The sequence below is a fragment of the Phycodurus eques genome, chromosome 8 (genome assembly GCF_024500275.1).
Source record: "Phycodurus eques isolate BA_2022a chromosome 8, UOR_Pequ_1.1, whole genome shotgun sequence".
In the NCBI taxonomy this organism is placed as follows: Eukaryota; Metazoa; Chordata; class Actinopteri; order Syngnathiformes; family Syngnathidae; genus Phycodurus; species Phycodurus eques.
The window spans coordinates 16,824,094-16,844,593 of NC_084532.1; the positions used below are offsets into that span (position 1 = coordinate 16,824,094).

The 20,500-nt window shown below is 41.4% G+C and overlaps 1 protein-coding gene across 1 annotated transcript; it reads right to left on the bottom strand.

Annotated features, from left to right (window-relative positions):
- Positions 1 to 571: 571 nt before the first annotated feature.
- rexo1 (REX1, RNA exonuclease 1 homolog) lies at positions 572 to 19,155 on the bottom strand. The gene is given in 17 exon segments (XM_061684051.1): positions 572 to 1,518; positions 2,966 to 3,086; positions 5,099 to 5,237; positions 5,348 to 5,463; positions 5,579 to 5,689; positions 5,793 to 5,866; positions 5,950 to 6,063; positions 7,237 to 7,377; positions 10,524 to 10,649; positions 10,783 to 10,906; positions 11,022 to 11,159; positions 11,870 to 11,908; positions 11,910 to 11,992; positions 13,132 to 13,345; positions 14,133 to 14,231; positions 14,338 to 16,115; positions 18,861 to 19,155. Coding segments are annotated over 17 exon segments (3,678 nt in total). The 5' UTR covers positions 19,033 to 19,155; the 3' UTR covers positions 572 to 1,429.
- Positions 19,156 to 20,500: the final 1,345 nt, after the last annotated feature.

Consider the following 20,500-nt stretch of genomic DNA (forward strand, 5'->3'; position numbering starts at 1 on the left):
AGTAGTTACATTGCGACATTAGATAATGGAATAATGTTTAGTCAAGTGTTTCTTTGCTCGGACTCATGCAGTGATAATTAAGCTCTCCATCCCTCAGCATGGGGTCAATTTCGGAGCCTCCACATCAGCGTGTAAGAAATTATCACAGGGGAGAGAGAAAGGCGAGCATTGATAATGAAGACGACCCCTCTTAAGCTGCTTTGCACCATACGTTTAAGAAATCCTCTGTAACAGTCAATACACACGAGGAAGGCCCCCTCCCTGTCACCGCAACATTGTGTCGCTATTGATCCCAGCTATCTGACTCTTTTCATACCTGGGCTCTCTGGCCCGGCCGGGGGAAATGCATCCTGACATGCGATGTGAGGAGCTTAATAGGCAAAGGATAGGCCTCTCACTTTAGCCTTTCACTCCCATTTATCACATCTGTTGGAGAAAGCAGGTTTACAGCCACTGCACCTGCTGTTCCGAAGACACACACGGTCAGGATGGACATACTGCAAGACGTCCTGCACTGTACTTGGAGAGCGCTGTCACTAACCATTTCCACACACAAAAAAAGACTGACCTCTTTCTACTAATACCCTTTTAATAGAAAAGATAAACAACCAGAAATAAAGAAATAACAAAAAGAAACTGCATACAGCTTATTTACAGCATTGTGTGGTCATTATCAACATAACAACAGGGTACCTCATATAGACTGAATTGAATCGTGCCGCCAACTTAGAAATGCACGTTTGATGATATTCTATTTCATGCAGAGCACATGACTGATGGTACTGCAAATTACAGTGATATATTGTAAATATATTACATGGTTTAGAGCAAACAATGTTTCCTTAATATGATCAAGTATGATAAGGTCAGTCGCAGTTTTGATATATGAACATGATACAAATTAGCCTTGTACAAACAGAATATTGGTGCAAAGTGGAAAAATAGCAAGTGCATTTCCGTAGTAACGTTCCAACACATTGATGCACTTATGTATAACAAGGAATAAGTGACTTCCTTACCATTGGAAGTTAATGCATGTTAACACAGATGAAGAACTCACACTCGATGCACATCAAGAGCTTTCTTCTAGTGCAATGTAACCTGTCATATAGAAATTATAACAATCCTCCTGCTCCTGTGGACAACACGAGTCTTTTATTCTCCAATTGTAGTCGAGGCCTTGGGCGTTAAAACGGCTCAAAGAAACCCAACACACAAAATCACTTTGATTTACATACAAATGAGGACTGAATTATCAATACAAGTAACACTGATAATTAGGGCTCCTATTGCTCATCTCCATTGCGCACAAGAAGCCACAACAATATGTGCTGCTGGCCTGTTTACGCTCAAAACTGGGCTGAACCGTCCCAACATGTTCAAATGTCCTTCCTTGGCTTAATGCGAGGCCTGAAGGGGTGGCGTGAGGTCATCTCTTGACCTTTGCATCCTCCTTCAGCTTCCATATCATCAGTTCCATGCAGGCGGAGGCATCTTCGCTTGAGTCGTGGCCATCAACTGTAAATACACCCAGAAGAGAGAGCTGCTGCTTTTAACCAGCTCGGAAAATGCCGCAGAAACATGAATGAATTCAACGCTTAAGAAATGTAAGAACACGTCTTCCACTAACAGTCACAAATAGCTCATTTGTATTTTTCTTTTTTTTTTCCACCCCAAAGGCTGCGCTTGTGACCTCTACTGGTAACAAGGGAGTAGAGAAGTCAGAATTCTGGCCTTTCAATTGGCGCAACGATATGCAATACCCAAATTATCCGCATTATGAACACCTGCACAATCAAAGGGATCCAATAGAAGGGCTGCATCAAAAAGAGGGATTCAATTAACAATGCATTTACTGTTGTAATTGAAGTTTGGAGTGGTGAACTGTACTGTAACATACATTTATAATGTTTTGGTTACCTTATTTAGTCGCAGAAGAGAGTGAAAATATTGGAAACTGCCATGGGTTTGATGCAGTGCAATTTGAAACCACCGAAATATACAACCACAAAAATAAACATAGGATTAAATGAATACCTACCTGACAATGTCTATTAAAACTAAGCCTTATTATGTTTTGAAAAGCAGAATATTTAATACAGCTCCAGTAGCTCGTAGTTTACTTAGTGTGGTAACGCATCTGTTTTACACATGCTACTTTTAACACTTCGGCTTTAATTTGATTTTTGTCTTTCATGTAAAGACATTTTGATGGACCGGCAAAGGAACAAATATAAACAAGTTATTAGCATACAACCCACTGATACGCTGAATGTAGTTTTTGTAATTAGTAGGAGCCTTGTGCATATTTCCCTCTTCAATGAGCTGGCCCTTCTCATCTTGTGTTGTTACCTAGCACAGTATGTCGTAAGACAGCTCCCAAAAATGAGCAGTTGTGCTCATATACAATGGAAAGGTTTACATCAAAGAAAATTCATGTGTTAGAATGGCTGAAAGTCCAGCCCTAAATGCCACTGAGCATCTGTGAAAAGACTTAAATTGCTGTTCACAGATGCTCTAAAGCCAATCTGGCTGAGCTTGAGCTATTTTGCAAAGAAAAATGGGCAAACGTTTCAGTGTCTGGATTTGCAAAGCTGGTGGAGACAAAAACCAAAAGAGTAGTGACACACGGGCTGAATACAAATGCACGCCACATTTTTCAGATTTGTATTTGATTCAATGTTTTAAAAAAAACTATCATTTCCATTCTACTTTACAATGATGTACTACTTTGTGTTGGCTGATCACATAAATATTATATTATTATTATAAATATTTACGCTTGTGGTTGCAAGGTCGTACAATGTGAAAACATTTCAACTGGTACGAATCATTTTTCAAGGCACTGTTAATGTTGGCTAATCCTTTTTATGAACAAAAATGGATGAGCGGTCAACAAACCCAGCATTATTAAACTCACGACTGGAAAACACAACTGCATTTAAGTCTGCACAACTTCTCTCACCGCTGTCCTGGATGATGCGTTTGAGGTAGTCGGCCATCAAGTTCCTCAAGGCACGTTTGTAGGGTAAACCAAGTCGGTGAGGGAAAACGATGGCTGTGTCTACCACTGAACTGTGAATGAGCTGAAATAGATGAAGGCAGAAACAGAGACTGACTGAATTATTAGCTAAAAAAAATCAATCAATCAATAAAAGTCATCCCAGCTTACTTTGGGTGAAAGGCAAACTATACCCTGGACTGGTTGCCAGTCAGTCACAGGGCACGTAGAGACAACTATTCACACTCACATTGTCACTGAGTGGGAACTGAAGTCAGGGTATGGTCCACTACCCACCAGTGACATAGTTTTGTGTATAATGGCATCTAAACGGGGTAACATATTTCAATTCTCCTATTAATAAGTAAATTAAAGGCTATACAGTCTATATCAATATGGCATGCACACTACATTATTCACATTATTGTTCGATCAGCAAACAAACATGCTAAACATTTAAACTGCATGTAAGAGTGCTATCATTGTCAAACTCCGTCAAAGAATAACATTTGCTGGAAAATATGGGAGCCTTTACTGCATAATCAGGGGTGAGCTCACAATTATGTGCAGTCCCCTCCAAAAACATTGGCACGGCAAGGTCAATTCATTTGTTTTTGTTGTAAACTGAAGCTATTTGGGTTTCAGATCAAAAGATGAATATGAGACAAAAGTTCAGAATTAGAGCTTTTACTTTACATATTCTTTTACACCTAAATGTGTTCAACAACTCAGGACAGAGCACCTTTTGTTTGAAGCCACCCACTCTTTAAGTGAGCAAAAGTATTCGAACATGTGACAGATGGGTATTTCTAGTTGCTCAGGTGTTGCCTTTTAGATTGATTGCGTCAACAATAGATAGTGCTTGTTTTTGGGTTTGGGTTTCACCTGTGAAAACTGCATTTGTGGTTAAGCAAACATGAAGACCAGAGAGTCTTTATTGATGATGTAACTCATAATGGTAGCAGCAGAATGAATTCTGAAGTCTACAAAATTATTTCGTCTGGCAATTTACAGAAAAACGCATCCGAACTAATTGGGAGAAACTTCATCAAGCAAGACAGTGACCCAAAACACACTGCCTACACACCAAAGGACTTCATCAGGGGGAAAAAGTCAAAGGTCTTAAAGCTTCTTTATACTCGTGCGGGCGGGGACCGCGCTGACGTCACTGCGGCTATCACACGCGCAGTTTGCCTTTATACTCGCGCGCAACCCACACGCGCTGTTTTGAAAATGTCCTGCAGTTCTCCTCCAAGTCGGGGGTGTCGCTCCGGCTGGTATTGGCTAAGACACCACAGGGTGGAGTTTCCTCTGCATTTTGTGGTAGCCGTTTTTACTTTCCTTTCCAGAACAAGGAACAAAGCAACAACAATGGGGACCGTGGAACAGCGTCTGCTCGAACAAATGGACCTAGATGACCAGATGATACGCTTAATTATACTGCAAAATCGATCAAGAAGGCGGCGGCGTAGGTGTTATGTGGAACCAAGAGCAAAGCTGAGTACGTCATCACAGCATGTGACTAAAACGGACAAATCACGAGAGATGATCTCCGCGGCAATCTGCGCGCGGCGACTATTTGTGGCGTGCGCGCTGCCCTATATGTCACTCACGTGATGTAATGCGAGCGCTGTCGGCCGCGCGAGCGCGTGAGTATAAAGAGGCCTTTAGAGTGGCCAAGTCAATAACCGGACCTTAACCCAATAGAGCATGCATTTTTACCTCCTGAAGAGGAGACTGAAAGGAGAAACCCCCAGAAACAAAGAAGAACTGAAGAGGCTGCACTTAAGGCCTCAAAAAGTATTTCAAATGAAGAATGCAACAGTTTGGTGAAGTCAGTGGGTCGCAGCCTTGATGCAGTTATTGCAAGTAAGAGTTATGCCACCAAGTATTAAATGTTATTCACTTTTAAGTTAATTTGTCTGTTCCAATACTTTTGCTCACTTGAAAAATGGGTGGCTTTAAACAAAAGGTGCTCTTTCCTGAATTGTTTAACACACAGATGTAAATACTATGAAATAAAAGCTGTAATTCTGAACTTCTGTCTCATATTCATCTTTTTAATATTAAAAAAAAAATTAGGGGGTGTCCGTCTACCTTGAGAGCCTGGAGGTCACTCTCCAGGCTGTGTCCTACCAGGATGGACTCACTACTGAACATACTGAGCAGTACGGCCTGAACATCTCTCAAGGTGATGGTGGCACCATCCAAGTCTTCTGCGGTCACACCGGAAAATCTGCCAATGAACAAAAAACATGTAGTTCCTTCACAACACTGCTAACATTGGACAGATAATTGTCATAACTGCAGTACCAGCTATTTTCAGGATTTAGAGGGCAAACATACCGTGTGTTGAAGTCAACCACTTTGCTCTCAGGTTTAACAAATGTGTCGTAGATAACTTTTAAGTCTGAGTTTATGACCGTTACTCGCGTCAGCTCCAGGCCTTGTTTGGTGTAACACTGGTTTCAAGGACACAAAACCAGTGAAAGAAAAATATCAGATGAGAACAACATGGCACTGTGTAGTTTGAGGAAAAAAAAAAAAAAAAAAGTTGAATTATTACATGTGACCTACCATCTCACAATCCAAAGCAAACACTCCTCCACTGCCATCTAGTGGGAGAGCTTTGCTGAAAGTTGTGACAAAGCCATCTAATGACTCTTTACGTCCATCTTGAACATGTTGCTGTGGAAATGTGCAGGGTGGGGATTCATCAAATAAATGGAGTTTACACAATAAAAAAATACACAAAAAGGCCATTTTAATTGGCTTGGATGTCGAAAGATACCTGGGCCATTTGGCAGCCTGGAGAGCCCACAGCCCCTAAGCAGCAGCTATACATGGTCTCCCAGCTTCCAGCCACTGTCACAAGGGGACAGAAGAGGCCAATGTAAACAAGAGTTTTCACCATTTCGAATGGTCGAATAACAAATACCGTACCTTACCTTTCTGCCTGCGCAAACGTCCCCAGTGAAAAGCACATTCCTCTTTGCGGAGACAGTTACCCTTAACGTTGACTTTATACTCAGCACCGCATCTGCAGCATATCTTAGTGAATGCTACAAACACAAAGAGTTAGTCACCTGAAAGAATATGGACAACAAGCACAGGAAAACCTGCCCATTGCACCTACAGGAAGTGATAACGGAATATGGAGCTATAACATCTTCCACTCTTCCGGGGTGATTTTCTAAAATATGTTGGATCTTGCTTTGTGCAATAGGGCACAGTCATGCTGACACAGAAAACAATCTTACCCAAACTGCATAGCTCTTACTGTGGGCTAAATATGAAGAGAGATTTTCCAAAACAAGTATCACTGAGACACAGCTAACGGAAAGACACACGCCACGACGCCATACGCCATCCCACCAGACCCCACCTCTTAAAAGTATGTCTAACACTGACATAAGAATAGTATTTTTCTATATATTTTATACTTGCAATTTGTTTGTGGGTTCCAATGTACCTTTACTGTACATTACAATGAGTTTTAAAAAGTGTTTTAAGAGTTTGTTTTAATGTTTCAATGTGTTAAAACATGAGCCAGGGGTGAAGAATATGTTTTATATGGCCTCTCCGTATTGCAGATTTTTACCTATCGTCAGTAGGTCTGGCAAGTACTCCAGTGATAAACAGGGCTTCACTGTATTCTTCAACATTGTTGTGTATTGTATCCTAATTAACTGCCCTGGAAAAGAGAGAGTATCCCTTTATGGTTGTCCTGATCTCATATCAGTTGAGCTTCATGTTCTAGGAATTCAAAACCTACCTCCCTAAAACTAATCTCCCACTCATTAGCACAGATGATTAACTTTGTTGAAATGGAACATAGAATAAACCAAGCGAATTGAATATAAAAGATTAAAAACATGGAAAAAAATATTAAAACATTATTATGACTATGCAAATTAAAAAAAAAAAAATTACTCATTTACTCATTTATCCAAAATGCCAAGACGTTGAACAATTAACAACTAAGAACCCGGTAAGTTTAAGAGCCACAACCAGGAAAGTACATTTACATTGGATATAAAAAAAGTCTACACAACCCTCATCAGATGCCATGTTTTTGTGATCTAACAAAATTAGACCAAGATAAATCGGTTCAAAGCTTCTTTGACCATCAATGTGACCTATATAACCTGTACAACTCACTGGGAAAAAAATGACACTCATTTATGATGAGTACTGTCATTGATGTGTGCATGTAAGCTTGGGTATCTACTTACGGTCCATGATGACTTTCTTCTCTGGGAGGTTGTATATAACAGCCTTCCCTACAGCGTTGGGGTTAATTCGAGGATATCCATGCTCTTGCAGCTGCTCCTCTGTCATCAGGTATGCCTTCAGCTTCTTATAAAGTGCAGCTCCTAAAGTGTGGCATAGCAAAACGTTCAAATAATTCAGAAAATGGACACCGATATAAGTGTAGAGCCAGAAGGGACACCCTTGGGTCTGACAGGTTAAAGCCCTGATTCTCAATCGGTTTGGGTTAAAGACCCATTCTGTGTGGGTTGCAGAACAAAAAAATAGATTTAAGGTGCATTTTGATAGACAAGCAGTGGAAATAAGCAGCATTTTTACTACAAATTTGGCAACCTGTAAATAGTGTAAATATGACTCAGGGGTATTTAAAATGTAGATTTTTGTACATTGGGGATGAAAAAAAGACTCCAGTGTCAGTCTGTCTGTATTTGCAGTTTTTATTGCACTTACTTACAGTAAACACTATTTTCCTGTTTGACTCAACACATAGAAATATGTGAAATAAAATGCAGGCCTCTAATTTGGGCAGTCTTGATGTTTAATTTTATTGGATTATATAAATTAAGCTGTCGTCTACTTTCTCCGTTTGTCCTCTGATTGCAGCAGCTCCAGTCTAAGTGAAGCCTTACAGTGGTGGGGGGGGGGGGGAAGTATTTAGTCAGCCACCAATTGTGCAAGTTCTCCCACTTAAAAATGATGAGAGAGGCCTGTAATTTTCATCATAGGTATACCTCACGTGAGAGACAAAATGAGAAAAAAAGAATCCAGAAAATCAAAAATGTTTCAAGAATTTATGAGCAAATTATAGTGGAATATAAGTATTTGCTCAATAACAAAAGTTCATCTTTATATCACTTTGTGATACACCCTTTGTTGTTGGCAATGACAGAGGTCACACATTTTTTGTAAGTCTTCACAAGGTTTTCACACACTATTGCTTGTATTTTGGCCCATTCCTCCATGCAGAACTCCTCTAGAGCATTGATGTTTTGAGGATGTCGCTGGGCAACACAGACTTTCAACTCCCTCCAAAGATTTTGAGATCTGGAAACTGGCTAGGCCACTCCAGGACCTTGAAATGCTTCTTACGAAGTCACTCCCTCGTTGCCCGGCCGGTTAGTTTGGGGTCATTGTCATGCTGAAAGACCAACCACTTGTCATCTTCAATGCCCTCTTCAATGGTGGAAGGAGGTTTTCACTCAGAATCTCACGATTCATGGCCCCATTCATTCTTTCCTTTACACAGATCAGTCGTCCTGGTCCCTTTGCAGAAAAACAGCCCCAAAGCATGATGTTTCCACCCCCATGCAGTAGGTATGGTCCATCCATCCATCCATTTTCTGAGCCGCTTCTCCTCACTAGGGTCGCCGGCGTGCTGGAGCCTATCCCAGCTGTCATCGGGCAGGAGGCGGGGTACACTCTGAACTGGTTGCCAGCCAATCACAGGGCACATACAAACAAACTACCATTCGCACTCACATTCACATCTACGGGCAATTTAGAGTCTCCAATTAATGCATGTTTTTGGGATGTGGGAGGAAACCGGAGTGCCCGGAGAAAACCCACGCAGGTATGGGGAGAACATGCAAACTCCACACAGGCGGGACCGGGGATTGAACCCGGGTCCTCAGAACTGTGAGGCTGACGCTCTAACCAGTCGTCCACCGTGCCGCCAGTAGGTATGGTGTTCTTTGGATTCAACTCAGGCTTCTTTCTCCTCCAAACACGACGAGTTGAGTTTTTACCAAAAAGTTCTATTTTGGTTTCATCTGACTATATGACATTCTCCCAATCCTCTTCTGGATCATCCAAATGCTCTCTAGCAAACTTCAGACGGGCCTGGACATGTATTGGTTTAAGCAGGGGGACACGTCTGGCACTGCAGGATTTGAGACGCTGGCGGCGTCGTGTGTTACTGATGGTAGCCTTTGTTACTTTGGTCCCAGCTGTCTGCAGGTCATTCACTAGGTCCCCACGTGTGGTTCTGGGATTTTTGCTCACCGTTCTTGTCATCATTTTGACCCCACGGGATGAGATCTTGCGGGGAGCCCCAGATCGAGGGAGATTATCAGTGGTCTTGTATGTCTTCCATTTTCTAATAATTGCTCCCACAGTTGATTTCTTCACACCAAGCTGCTTACCTACTGCAGATTGAGTCTTCCCAGCCTGGTGCAGGTCTACAACTTTGTTTCTGGTGTCCTTTGACAGCTCTTTGGTCTTGGCCATAGTGGAGTTCGGAGTGTGACTGTTTGATGTTGTGGACAGGTGTCTTTTATACTGATGACGACTTCAAACAGGTGCCATTTTATACAGGTAACGAGTGGAGGACAGAGGAGCCTCTTAAAGAAGACGTCACAGGTCTGTGAGAGCCAGAAATCTTGCTTGTTTGTAGGTGACCAAATACTTATCTTCCACCATAACTTGCTAATAAATTCTTTAAAAATCAGACAATGTCATTTTCTGGATTTTTTTCCCCATTTTGTCTCTCATAGGTGAGGTAGATATCATCGATATCTGTGATGAAAATTACAGGCCTCTCTCATCTTTTTAAGTGGGAGAACTTCCACAATTGGTGGCTGACTACATACTTTTTTGCCCCACTGTATTTTGGTCATTAACTCTACTCCTCAGTTCCTTAATATAGCGAAATGCACTATTTATGTTATTTTAAAAACATAATTTTCTTGGTTTCACTTAAAGGTCTATTCCGCCTAAACCAAAGGTACTAACACGAGACCTGTGATTCAATGATTACTCTGTCAAAATGTTCTCTTATGTTATATTATAAGGCAGGTATTTATCTGTAAATCCTAAATTAAGTAGTCAGGAATGGAGGACGATCTTTTTTATTTAAAGGGGCCTTATCACGAAAAACTGGCCTTGTAATGAATAGCCTGTCCTGTTTACAAATACTGTAGTCTCTGGAAAACCTGCTCACCTATTAAGTGTGAAATTAATCCATCAAGTAAATGTTTTTTTTTTCTTCCCCCATTTCTGAAAATGTGTCTGTGAGGAAGCCATTCTGCCTTTCAGCCCCACTCTCACATAAGTCTGGCCACCGGCCTACAATGTCTGAAACGCTATCATGCAGAGAGGCACTACTATAAAGACACACACAATGTTGTTAAGACAACTAGGATATGTCGGAAATTGTGGGGGGGAAATGAACAATGTCTCTTTTAAAGAAACGGGGGGGGGGGGGGGGGGTGGAGGCATTCTGCTGGAGTCAATTAAAAACAAAAACCCTCACCATTGAGTTTCTCTTCTAGCTGTTTGCCCATCCTATTGACAGTAAAACTGGTCGTAGCTGCAAGACGGCCTCCAAGAACTTCTTCATGCGACTGTGCTTTCCGGGAAGGAGGCAAAGCAGCCTCCTCTGTAAGGCAACATGCATATAGAAGCAAGCGGTATAAACAGTGACATATATATTCCTTGCCTAATAATTATGATATATTCAGTACGTTACATGGCGTATTAGAGTACATTAAAGTATGACTTTGCTGACATACTGATGACAGGCGAGAAGCTGAAGGTGCTCTTGTTGCGGAGCTTTTTGAGCGTGTTGACGGCTACATTGAGATAGATTTTCTTGGTGTTACTGCGCTCATACACCAGCTTTTCCTCATCAAGGCCCTGACAAGAAATAAAACCTTTCAACTGACAAACTCTGGCAGGAAAACATTGTCATTAAAACATGACACTACTAAACCAAATGAGACCGCAGCTTAGAGTCTCAAGACATTCCTACCATCTGGAAGGCAACATCCTCCGAAGGGCAGAATTTGATGCACTCGTCTATGAAAATGTTGAGGTAGCGTTGGCGAATAATAGTCGGGATTTTAGTCCCAAATTCAATGGGGATGATGGGACGCTTCATCGAAGAACTCTGATCAAATCGGAACACAGGGAGTGGACTGGCATTAGATCACATTTTACACACAAAATAAAAAAAAGCCTTATTTTTCACCACCTGATATTAGTGTTTCTACTGTTCAAAGTTGTTAAATAACATAGCTATATCACATAGGCTGGATTCACACTGCATTGTTCAAGTGACACAAATGCAATTTTTTGCTCTCACGTAGCACAATGCGTTCTGGCAGAGTAAATAGGGAAAAACGCATGGAATCGAAATTTCTTTTCATCGAAATCAGGCTTCTTTCAATTGTGGGTAAAACTCCAATACGTATCAGATATCTGCCAATACGAGTGCTACGTCAAGGCGCAGATTAGCTAGACCCAGTGAAATCATAGACATATACGATTGATAACGTATATACGTTATTTCATGAGTTGTTCTGGCAGTGTAAACACAGCCGGATGTGTAACTTGAAACGTACATGGAAACAGTCAAAAAGACTTGATATAGGCATTACATCGGAATTGAGCTCTTTGACCTGCAGTGTAAATCCAGCCTTACTTACATACTGCCTCACAAAGAGTGGTACCATACCTGATATGGCTCAACTGTACCATATGGTAGAAAAGTGACTTTAGTGAGGCTATCTGATTGCAGTTGACAAAGTTATACTGACATGTACAGGATTTCCAATAATATTGGGTGAGTAATTATATGACATTCTAGATGTTAAATACCTTCATGGTGGGTGTGTGAGCCACTCGTTTATGTGCAACAGGTGGACGTGGTCTTTGATAAGATACCAGCAGTGGTTTGGGTCCTAACAGGCAGGCTACCAGCTGGTTTATTATCTGAAGAACCTGCCCAAATATTCAGAGCAACAAACTTTAGAAACAGTCATAATAGCATCATCAAAGATTTCGCTCGTGTTTAATTTGAATGCTATAAATATAACATACAGGAGGACTGCTTAACCTTTATGTTTTAACTAAAGAATTTTCCAAGTTGAATACTCTATCTTTAAGCTGGAAATGACAATATTTTCAATACAGTAACGTCAATGTCCAAAATGATTCATACTCTCTCTCAAAACAGACACCAACGTTCTATATTTACAGTTGATTAGAGTATTATGCTTAAGGTATCATGACCCTTAGAATGGTGCAATATATCGTGTTCTGGCAAAGATTTTCACGGGCCGCATTGTAGGTATGGTTTCCCCCATAGGGCCGTTAAGACGGTTAAACCATGTAAATGTTTCATCGCCTCATCATAGTATTACACCGACACAACAAATTGATGGATAACTAGTTTTGAAAGCAGAAGGATAATAGTTTGTTCACCTATTGTTCAAGTTACTGTAAAAAGGGGGTTGGTAACAAAAAAAAAATGCTTGCAATAGCTCAACGTTACTATTTATTACATGACGATTTGAATTTTTGGTATAGATTTTAGGAAGAACCATGGAAGTTGAGGCAAAATATTCGCTTTTGCGGGCCACATAAAATGATGTGGTGGGTTTGATGTAGCCCCGGGGCTACGTACAACTGCACATTAATAAGATCCATTAACAAAAATAATGCTTACCGGTAGTTCGGCCAGAGAGGCATTTAAATAAGTCTAGAATATTAATTTATTATCCACATAAGAATTGTACTGACATGTGTTTTTCATATTTTGTCCTTCTAGGGAGAATAAATTATCATTTTAAAAACACACAAAACAAGTGTAGTTGTCCTACTCCAAAACTGCAAACTGCAATCATGATCATGCCATGGACACAATCATGTTACAACAACAAAAATATGATATTGTCAAACAAAAGATATTGTTGCAAATGTTACACTATTGAGGCAGCTCTTGCCATTGAACCTCCTTGTGCTCACGACGTACCTAATGATATGAAGACTTTAGGGGGAGAGCAGTGGTCCTTTTTCACAAATTTACCAACAACAGACTTAAATGATAATTACTGAAACAACCTGTGACTGAATCATACTTGTCTTTGAGGATATGGTCAATGGGTTGGGACGGTGTGCAATCCTCTTCCTTTCTCCTGACGAGCTGGGGCTAGGTGTGCTCTGTGACGGTGTTTTGACTGAAGCAGCAAGCTGAGCACCTTGCTGCTGCGCCATCTGCATGCGCTGATAGCAAACCTCCTGAGCTGTGGGTCTTCTGTATGGCCGGACCACATTCTTTGAAGGTACATCGGTCTGAAAAAAGGAAAACAAGTTCATTCCAAAGAAACTCCCAGTTGATGATGCAAAAAATATATAGATTCAATATCCTAAATAGGTTCAGGTTGGAACTGTGGCCAGATTGAGTTGAGTCACTTTTAGGTTCGTGTGTCTACTCAATTACTGTCAAATAAATCTATAAAAAAGCCACGTTACATTTGAAAGGATTGTACATTTTCCAACATAAATGAGTGAAAGTAGTTTTTTTTAAAATAATCTTATGAAAACAATGCGGTATTTTTCCATGATAAATTCAGAATATTATGATATTAAATTCAAAGTATAACAAGGGCAGAAAGTTATTTTATCAAGTTAATTTAAGAAATACAACTTTATTCTCATCATATTACGCCTTTTATTCTGGAAAAAATGCCCTTGTTTTTAAAAATAGGACTTCATTCTCACAGAAGTTCTTTGTTTCTCGCAAAAAATAGGACTTTATTACTGTAATACTATGCCTTTTTTCCTAAAAATAAATAAATAAATATAGTCATGCATAGTCATGTGATGATCATTCACAATGCTATAAGAGCTTTTAAGTGGTCCAAAGCTAAGATATGGGTGAGTACTTAGTTTATGTTTGTTTTATGAGTTTTAAACGATAGTTATACTAATAATTTATTGCAATTTATTTTGTGGCACCCCAAACTACAGCCCGCTGTTTGGGAACATCTGGCTAAAACTCTGCTGAATTTCTCTGCCCTGTGATGACGCTTGTAAAGTCACATGATTGGGAAAGAGATGGAGAATGAGGTCAACTTACATTTCCTTTGGCAACAAAGTGTGAGACTCTCTTCTTCTGACCAGGGAAGAGAGTGGTTAAAGTGCTCTCAGTGTTATCATCCTCTGAATCTCTGGAGGGCTGACAGCACACACACAACATAAACACGTGACACCGACCGTTGGACCAAAATAATTATAAGACCAAATGTTGTAGAGGAACAACAAAGAAAAGGTAAAAGTGCTACCTGCTTAGCTTGCCTTCCCTTGTTTTCCTTCTTGACATCCTTCGATTCATTGAAGATCCGCAAACACTCCTCCATGGGATCTGTGTCGAAGTTCAACTCATCCTGGAAAATTGACAGGTCCAATGTGGCGTCTTTATCTATGCCTCTCCCCTCCGCAGCTCTATCATCGTCATCCTCAGAGGAAGACAGAGTCAGCTCTGAGGCTTTCCTCTTATTTAGTCCTCCCCTCTTCAGAGCGTCAGCACATTTCCTCACAGGTACTTCTTCCAGCTCGTCATCGCTATCATCCACCACAATCGGTTCTGCCTCCTCTGCGCTCTCGTCCCCAAAAAGGTCAGCGTGACTCAGACTCAGAGTTCTTTGTTTCTGCTCCAGGCTTTTCATGCTTTTAGGGCCGATGCCGTGTTTCGTTTTACCTTTGCTGATGGCGGAACTAACTTTGCTCGTAGCGCTGGTGCTAGTTGAGCTTCTTTTGTTAAGTTTCTTTCCATCCTTGTCTCTTTTACTAACATCCAGTTGACCGTTTTTATGTTTCCCCTCCTTCTGCTTGCTTTGCTCCTTGTCTGAAGTCTTGGACTTCCTGCTTTCTTCTGCATGGATCTCTGTGTCCTTATGTCGTTCGCTGGAGTTTGTTTTTGAATTAATCTTTCTATCACCTCTCTTGTGCTCTTTATTAACTTTATCCGTAGTCTTAACCTTAACAGTGTTCTTTCTATCATCGTTCTTCCCATGACTTTTGTTTTCCTTTTTTGTAGAGTCCTGGTGAGACTTCTTGAGTAACTCTTTCCCCTTTTCCTTGATACTTTTTCTGATAAGAGATGTTTGGCCTACTTTTGCCTTCTCAGACTTGTCAATTTTTACTTTCTTTTTCTCTTGACCGATCTTTTGCTGTAAATGTTCCCGTGTCTCTAAGTCCTCCTTATTACTCTGTGGCAGTGCTTGTAGAGTAGCCTTAGCTCTTTCTTTCCTCTCCTTCTCCACATTGTCTCCAACTTTTGTTACACTGTTGGCTTTTCTCTGCTGGAGACTACTAAGCGAAGTGGGTCTGTACTCGGTTCCAGAGCTCTCCCCGTCAGAGTCAGAGAATGTGTACTTGTTTGTGTCCACACGCTGCTGCTCTACTTTTCTCGCAAATGGGACAACGGCATCATCTGATATAGGGAGTCTATGTGTCTTTTTAACCTCCTCACTAATATTGCACATGCTGCCATCCCACTTGCGCTTTACTGCTATCCCTGCAGAGTAGTTGGAGAGTGGGTCATATTCCATGTCTGTAGATGGCCTCGAAGTATCCACAGTGTATTTACACGTTGAGGAAGATGTTGTGGTTGAGTACTTTGGACTTGGGGGAGGAGTGGGGACTCTTTGTGTGTGTATTCGAGATGGATTCTTTTTTAATGAAGTGGGCACATACTCCATGCAATTGCTATTGCTTCCCCGACTGTCTGAATCCAAAGTGTACTTGCTGCAACTGGGGGTGGGGTTATATCCTCCTGACGTCATTTGATAACTGCCAGGATCATAGGCCAGGTGTTTCACTGCTGCTTGACCTTTAACACCATCAGAGGAAGACACACTTGTTCTTCCAATGGGACAATACGGTTCGTCCCCAATCCGAGACAACTTCTTCTTCTCCCTTTCCACTTCATTGCGGACCTCCTCGATAGCCTTGTTGACAATCTCCAGAGCACCGGTGATGTCTCCTGAGGGAGGTGATGTTCCATTCTGATGTTCTTGAGGCCTCACAACTTCTGGTTTGAAGGGGTCATAACCTTGTTCTGCGGGAAGACAATATAGGCACTCTTAGAATCTAACACAACAGACTAGCAGAACAGCCATCCATCCATCCATCCATTTTCTGAGCCGCTTCTCCTCATTAGGGTCGCGGGCGTGCTGGAGCCTATCCCAGCTATCATCGGGCAGGAGGCGGGGTACACCCTGAACTGGTTGCCAGCCAATCGCAGGGCACATACACACCTGCGGGTAATTTAGAGTCTCCAATTCATGCATGTTTTTGGGATGTGGGAGAAAATCCCACGCAGGCACCGGGAGAACATGCAAACTCCACACAGGTGGGACCGGGGATTGAACCCTGACGCTCTAACCAGTCGGCCACCGTGCCGCCACTAGCAGAACATCCACATTAATTTGTAATAGATACAACTCTGAGATTCAACTTCATGGTGAACATTAGGTTCACTAAAAAAAAAGTATTCTTTTAAACCAGAAGCAGTGACCGACATTTACAACCTAAATTCTATTTTTTGTTTTTTTTTGGCTGCACTGCTTCCAGTACGTGTATGTGGATGTTAAGAGTTTTTGTCCAATCATATTTCAGCCTCTATGTCCACCAGGAGTGCTTGACAATTTAACTTAAACTATATTAGCAGTGTGACTTTTCTCTTTGATCACTCAAATTTCAAATTCGCCTCACAGGGCCAGCTAACTGGTTCACAATAACGTCAGCATTTTTCCATCCTCTGAGTGGTTGCTCAGAGCAAGCCAAGTCCGACTAGCAAAACACATCTGTAGCGATCTGCACACGTTAATAATCAGTATATTTGGTGAGTATAATGTATTTTTTATTGAACTACTTCAGATGATTTATGTGGCACAGTTTTGTGCTGTTATATTGCGTGGTATAGTCTTGATGGTTTCTTTAATTGTGACGTAATTGTGGTGGTATTAAGAGGTGCATTATGTCGGGTAATAAAAAAGTGGTTGTCCCCATTCAAGGCCCATGTGCCAAATGCGCAGCCTGTCTCTGCATAGAACAGAATGGCCGCTTTGTTATTGCAATGCAGTTTCACAACATTTCGTAGAAAATGTTTAAAATGTAGGCTTGTGTGTCTAACATACGCTAAGATAACTATCTATTATGGACACAACTCAGTCCCTTGCCTTGCCTCATCTTTTCCAAGACAAAATGTTGCAAAATGTCATTGGGTAGCAAAACCTCTGTGACACATGCACTAGTACAATACACCTTTGTGTCTTGGAAATGAATTGCATGTAACTAAAACTATCATGGCAGTGTAGCGTTCAAATTCATATTTCACTTGCATTTCGTTCGTTAACAGCTAAAAACGTAAAGAGATTCCGTAGACAAGTGTTGAGAAGTTGCTAGTGCTACGGTTCATTAGCGCTCTTCCAAACGTGTCCTCAAAGCCAAATGTTTACCCAGCAGTATCTTGGCCCTACGCCTGTCAATTTTTCAAAGACGATATATTTTCCCAAAAACTATAACGATAAACGATAAGTTGTTTGCCTTGGAAATCATGAAAAACATGGCGCGTCCTTATTATTTATTATGTTATTTTTTGCTTTTAAATTTTATTTATTTTTTTTACTCTGTGATATGGATCACTGTGGTTCTGAAATAAAGTATAAACAGCTGCAAGACTAGCCTATCGGTTTAGAAGCCCAAACCGAATTAAAATGCTCCATATAAACACCTCAATCGGAATAAATAGGCCGAATCGGAATGGAATTTCATTCCGTTTCGCAGGGGTGGAAAATTCCTTTTGGCAAACCGATCAGAAGTACATTTTCGCCATGTAGATCTCATTCAGCTGTCTGCGCATGCTTCGTCTCGACCCAAACGCACGGTAACGTAATCTTTTACGCTTGGGCATGGCGTAAATATGGCGACTCCCGACGGAACTCGTATGAGATCTTGTTTTTAACTAAAGTTGTTTTCAATCAAGCGTTTTTTTTTTGTTTTTTTTTAAATTTTAAATAAAAGTATAAAAACAATCCCAACTACTGTGCTGTTCACGACGGCGTGTGCATGTCACACGACTGTTCCGATTAAATGTAAACACATCATGTATACACTCGATCGGAATAGATCACGTCACATGTAAACAGTTGACCAGAGATCTTCAACCGGAATCATTTAAATCGGAATGACAAAAAAAAAAAAAAAAGTCTCCATGCAAACCCGGCTACTGTGTGCTTGGTTGGTCCGCTGAACACGAGCCCTTCACCTATCAATTAAATATACGTTGACATTCGCTGTAGTCAACTACTGGCTAAACGTGTGCCTCTGAGGTTATGCTTAATAAACAGTTACGTTCCCGTGTTTGTGTTAATTGGGGACTAGCACGCAAAACAAATCGGAGAGGCGCTGCCTTTAGCTCCTTAACTCGCTCGCTCGCAGCTGGGCTAGCGTACACAACAGTTAACTTTCCCTTAGGTGTCTCTGTTGTTGTGTGTTGCGCTGCGCTGTACACGGAGCAAAGCTGTGGAGTACTGGACGGAGCCAACACCGGCAAGAATGTACCAGTCCGCCGTCGTTCACTGAGCCCACTAGCGGCTAATGACACACCCGTCCAACTCTGTCGGCTCACTGCGTGAACCGCACGCCGGCTCACCACAACAATGACCATTTATCAAGTCCGGAAAAACTAGCGTTGTCCATTTGATTTATCGAACGATAAGTGGAGAAGGAAATGATCGTGACAGGCCTACTTGGCCCTAAACCTCAGCCGAAACGAAATATTACTACTACTACTAGTCACCTTTTTGGGCGGCGTGGAGCTTTTTAGTTTCGACTGCAGCTCCGTAGGTCTGCCGTCTGTGCCTGAAGTGACAGTAGGGTCTGTTGCACCCATTGCCGCTGCCTTTGCCCTCAGTGTGTTCCGTGTAAAATGGACAGTCGAGCCCACGGAAGAAGCCGGTTGATCTCAGCATTATCCCCAGATACTCCTCTCATGCCCCCGCCAATCTCATCGGGCCGTTTCCGCTCATTCGTGGGCTATATAACAAAGCTTGAATGAGTGCTAGGACAATAACAACGTCCCTACGGCGCCATGTTGGATCGGTGGCGGAAACAAAATCTCGCGTCACCTCTCGCGTGTTTGTGTGACGTCACGTAGTGTCACGCCCTCACTGGCCGACCGGAAAAAAAACTACAATTCGTCATGGAGGTTTTGGTGAGATCACGGAACGGAGCCTTAGCTTCAGTGTTGCAAGCCAGCAACAGTGAAGAAGCTATCATTTCAGCCCAAACCGCGTTCTTATGAAGTTTCTTTCCCTTCTATACACTTGAAGCTGAAATCTTTCATTTGAAACTCTTAGGCTTATTTAAAAAAAAAAAAAAAAAAAGATGAATTTCCAACAGAGTCAACAATATGGCATTTACCTAACCGAACAAACGTGTAATGTTGATGGTATATATTGGAAGAGAAAAACCAACAACAGTAAGGTTAAATAACCAACACTTGTTTCAACAAATTTATTTCACAGGAGTTGGAAGTCCTCTCCTCGTCTGGGGAAGTGTGTAGAATATTATGCGGTTACTGCAGTGACCTTTATTTTACACAACTCACAAAAAGTTAGGAATATTAATCTTTCAGGGCGAACTTAAAAAAAAAAAAAAATGCCTCGACATTCTCACTGCACATGTCCAACAGTCCACCGTTTCAGTGGACACTTTTTGAACTACTTGCCGTTCTCCAATACAGAGCAGCGAATTCTATGACTTTCTGGTGACTCCTGAAGTCTCTCCAGCCGTTGACACGAAAAACTAAAGCCTCCAAATGGTGATATACTGTTGCCCAATGGTCTTAACGCAGTGTCGTGACAAAATGTGATCAGCGTGATGAAGAGCATTACTTAAATACCAATCGAACGAGGAAATGAATCAGTCAATTCACGGATGAAACAGCTGCCGGGAATTTCACAGTTCAGCGCCTTCACTGGGGAGAAGGGAGGGGGAAAAGAAAGTCCTTTGAATTGACATAACTCCACCATGTACAGGAGTTGCACATGATTAAAATGTGTCACATATTTGTTATTTCCGTAGAGGGTAAAATTACAGTTTGTCATATTTTAGTAAATTGTGCAAATTATCAGTTGCACATGATTAGAATGTGTTAAACTAGCCATTACTTTCGACGAAAAAGAGGGGGAAATTAGGTCAGTCTACAACATTAGCATGTGCAACGTACTGAAAAAGAAGTAGAAGTGTACAAACGAATTGTGCCGGTCCAGAGGACAAGTTTAAACAAAACGAATGTTATCAAATCCCCTGCATGCAATACCTACCTGCCGCTCACTTTGAAAGCTCATGCTAAACTATGTGCGGCAGTGCGGGTTTTTGTGCCTTTTCCACTCACATGGATCTAATTAGGAACACTTTAATGAGCTCATTAGCCAC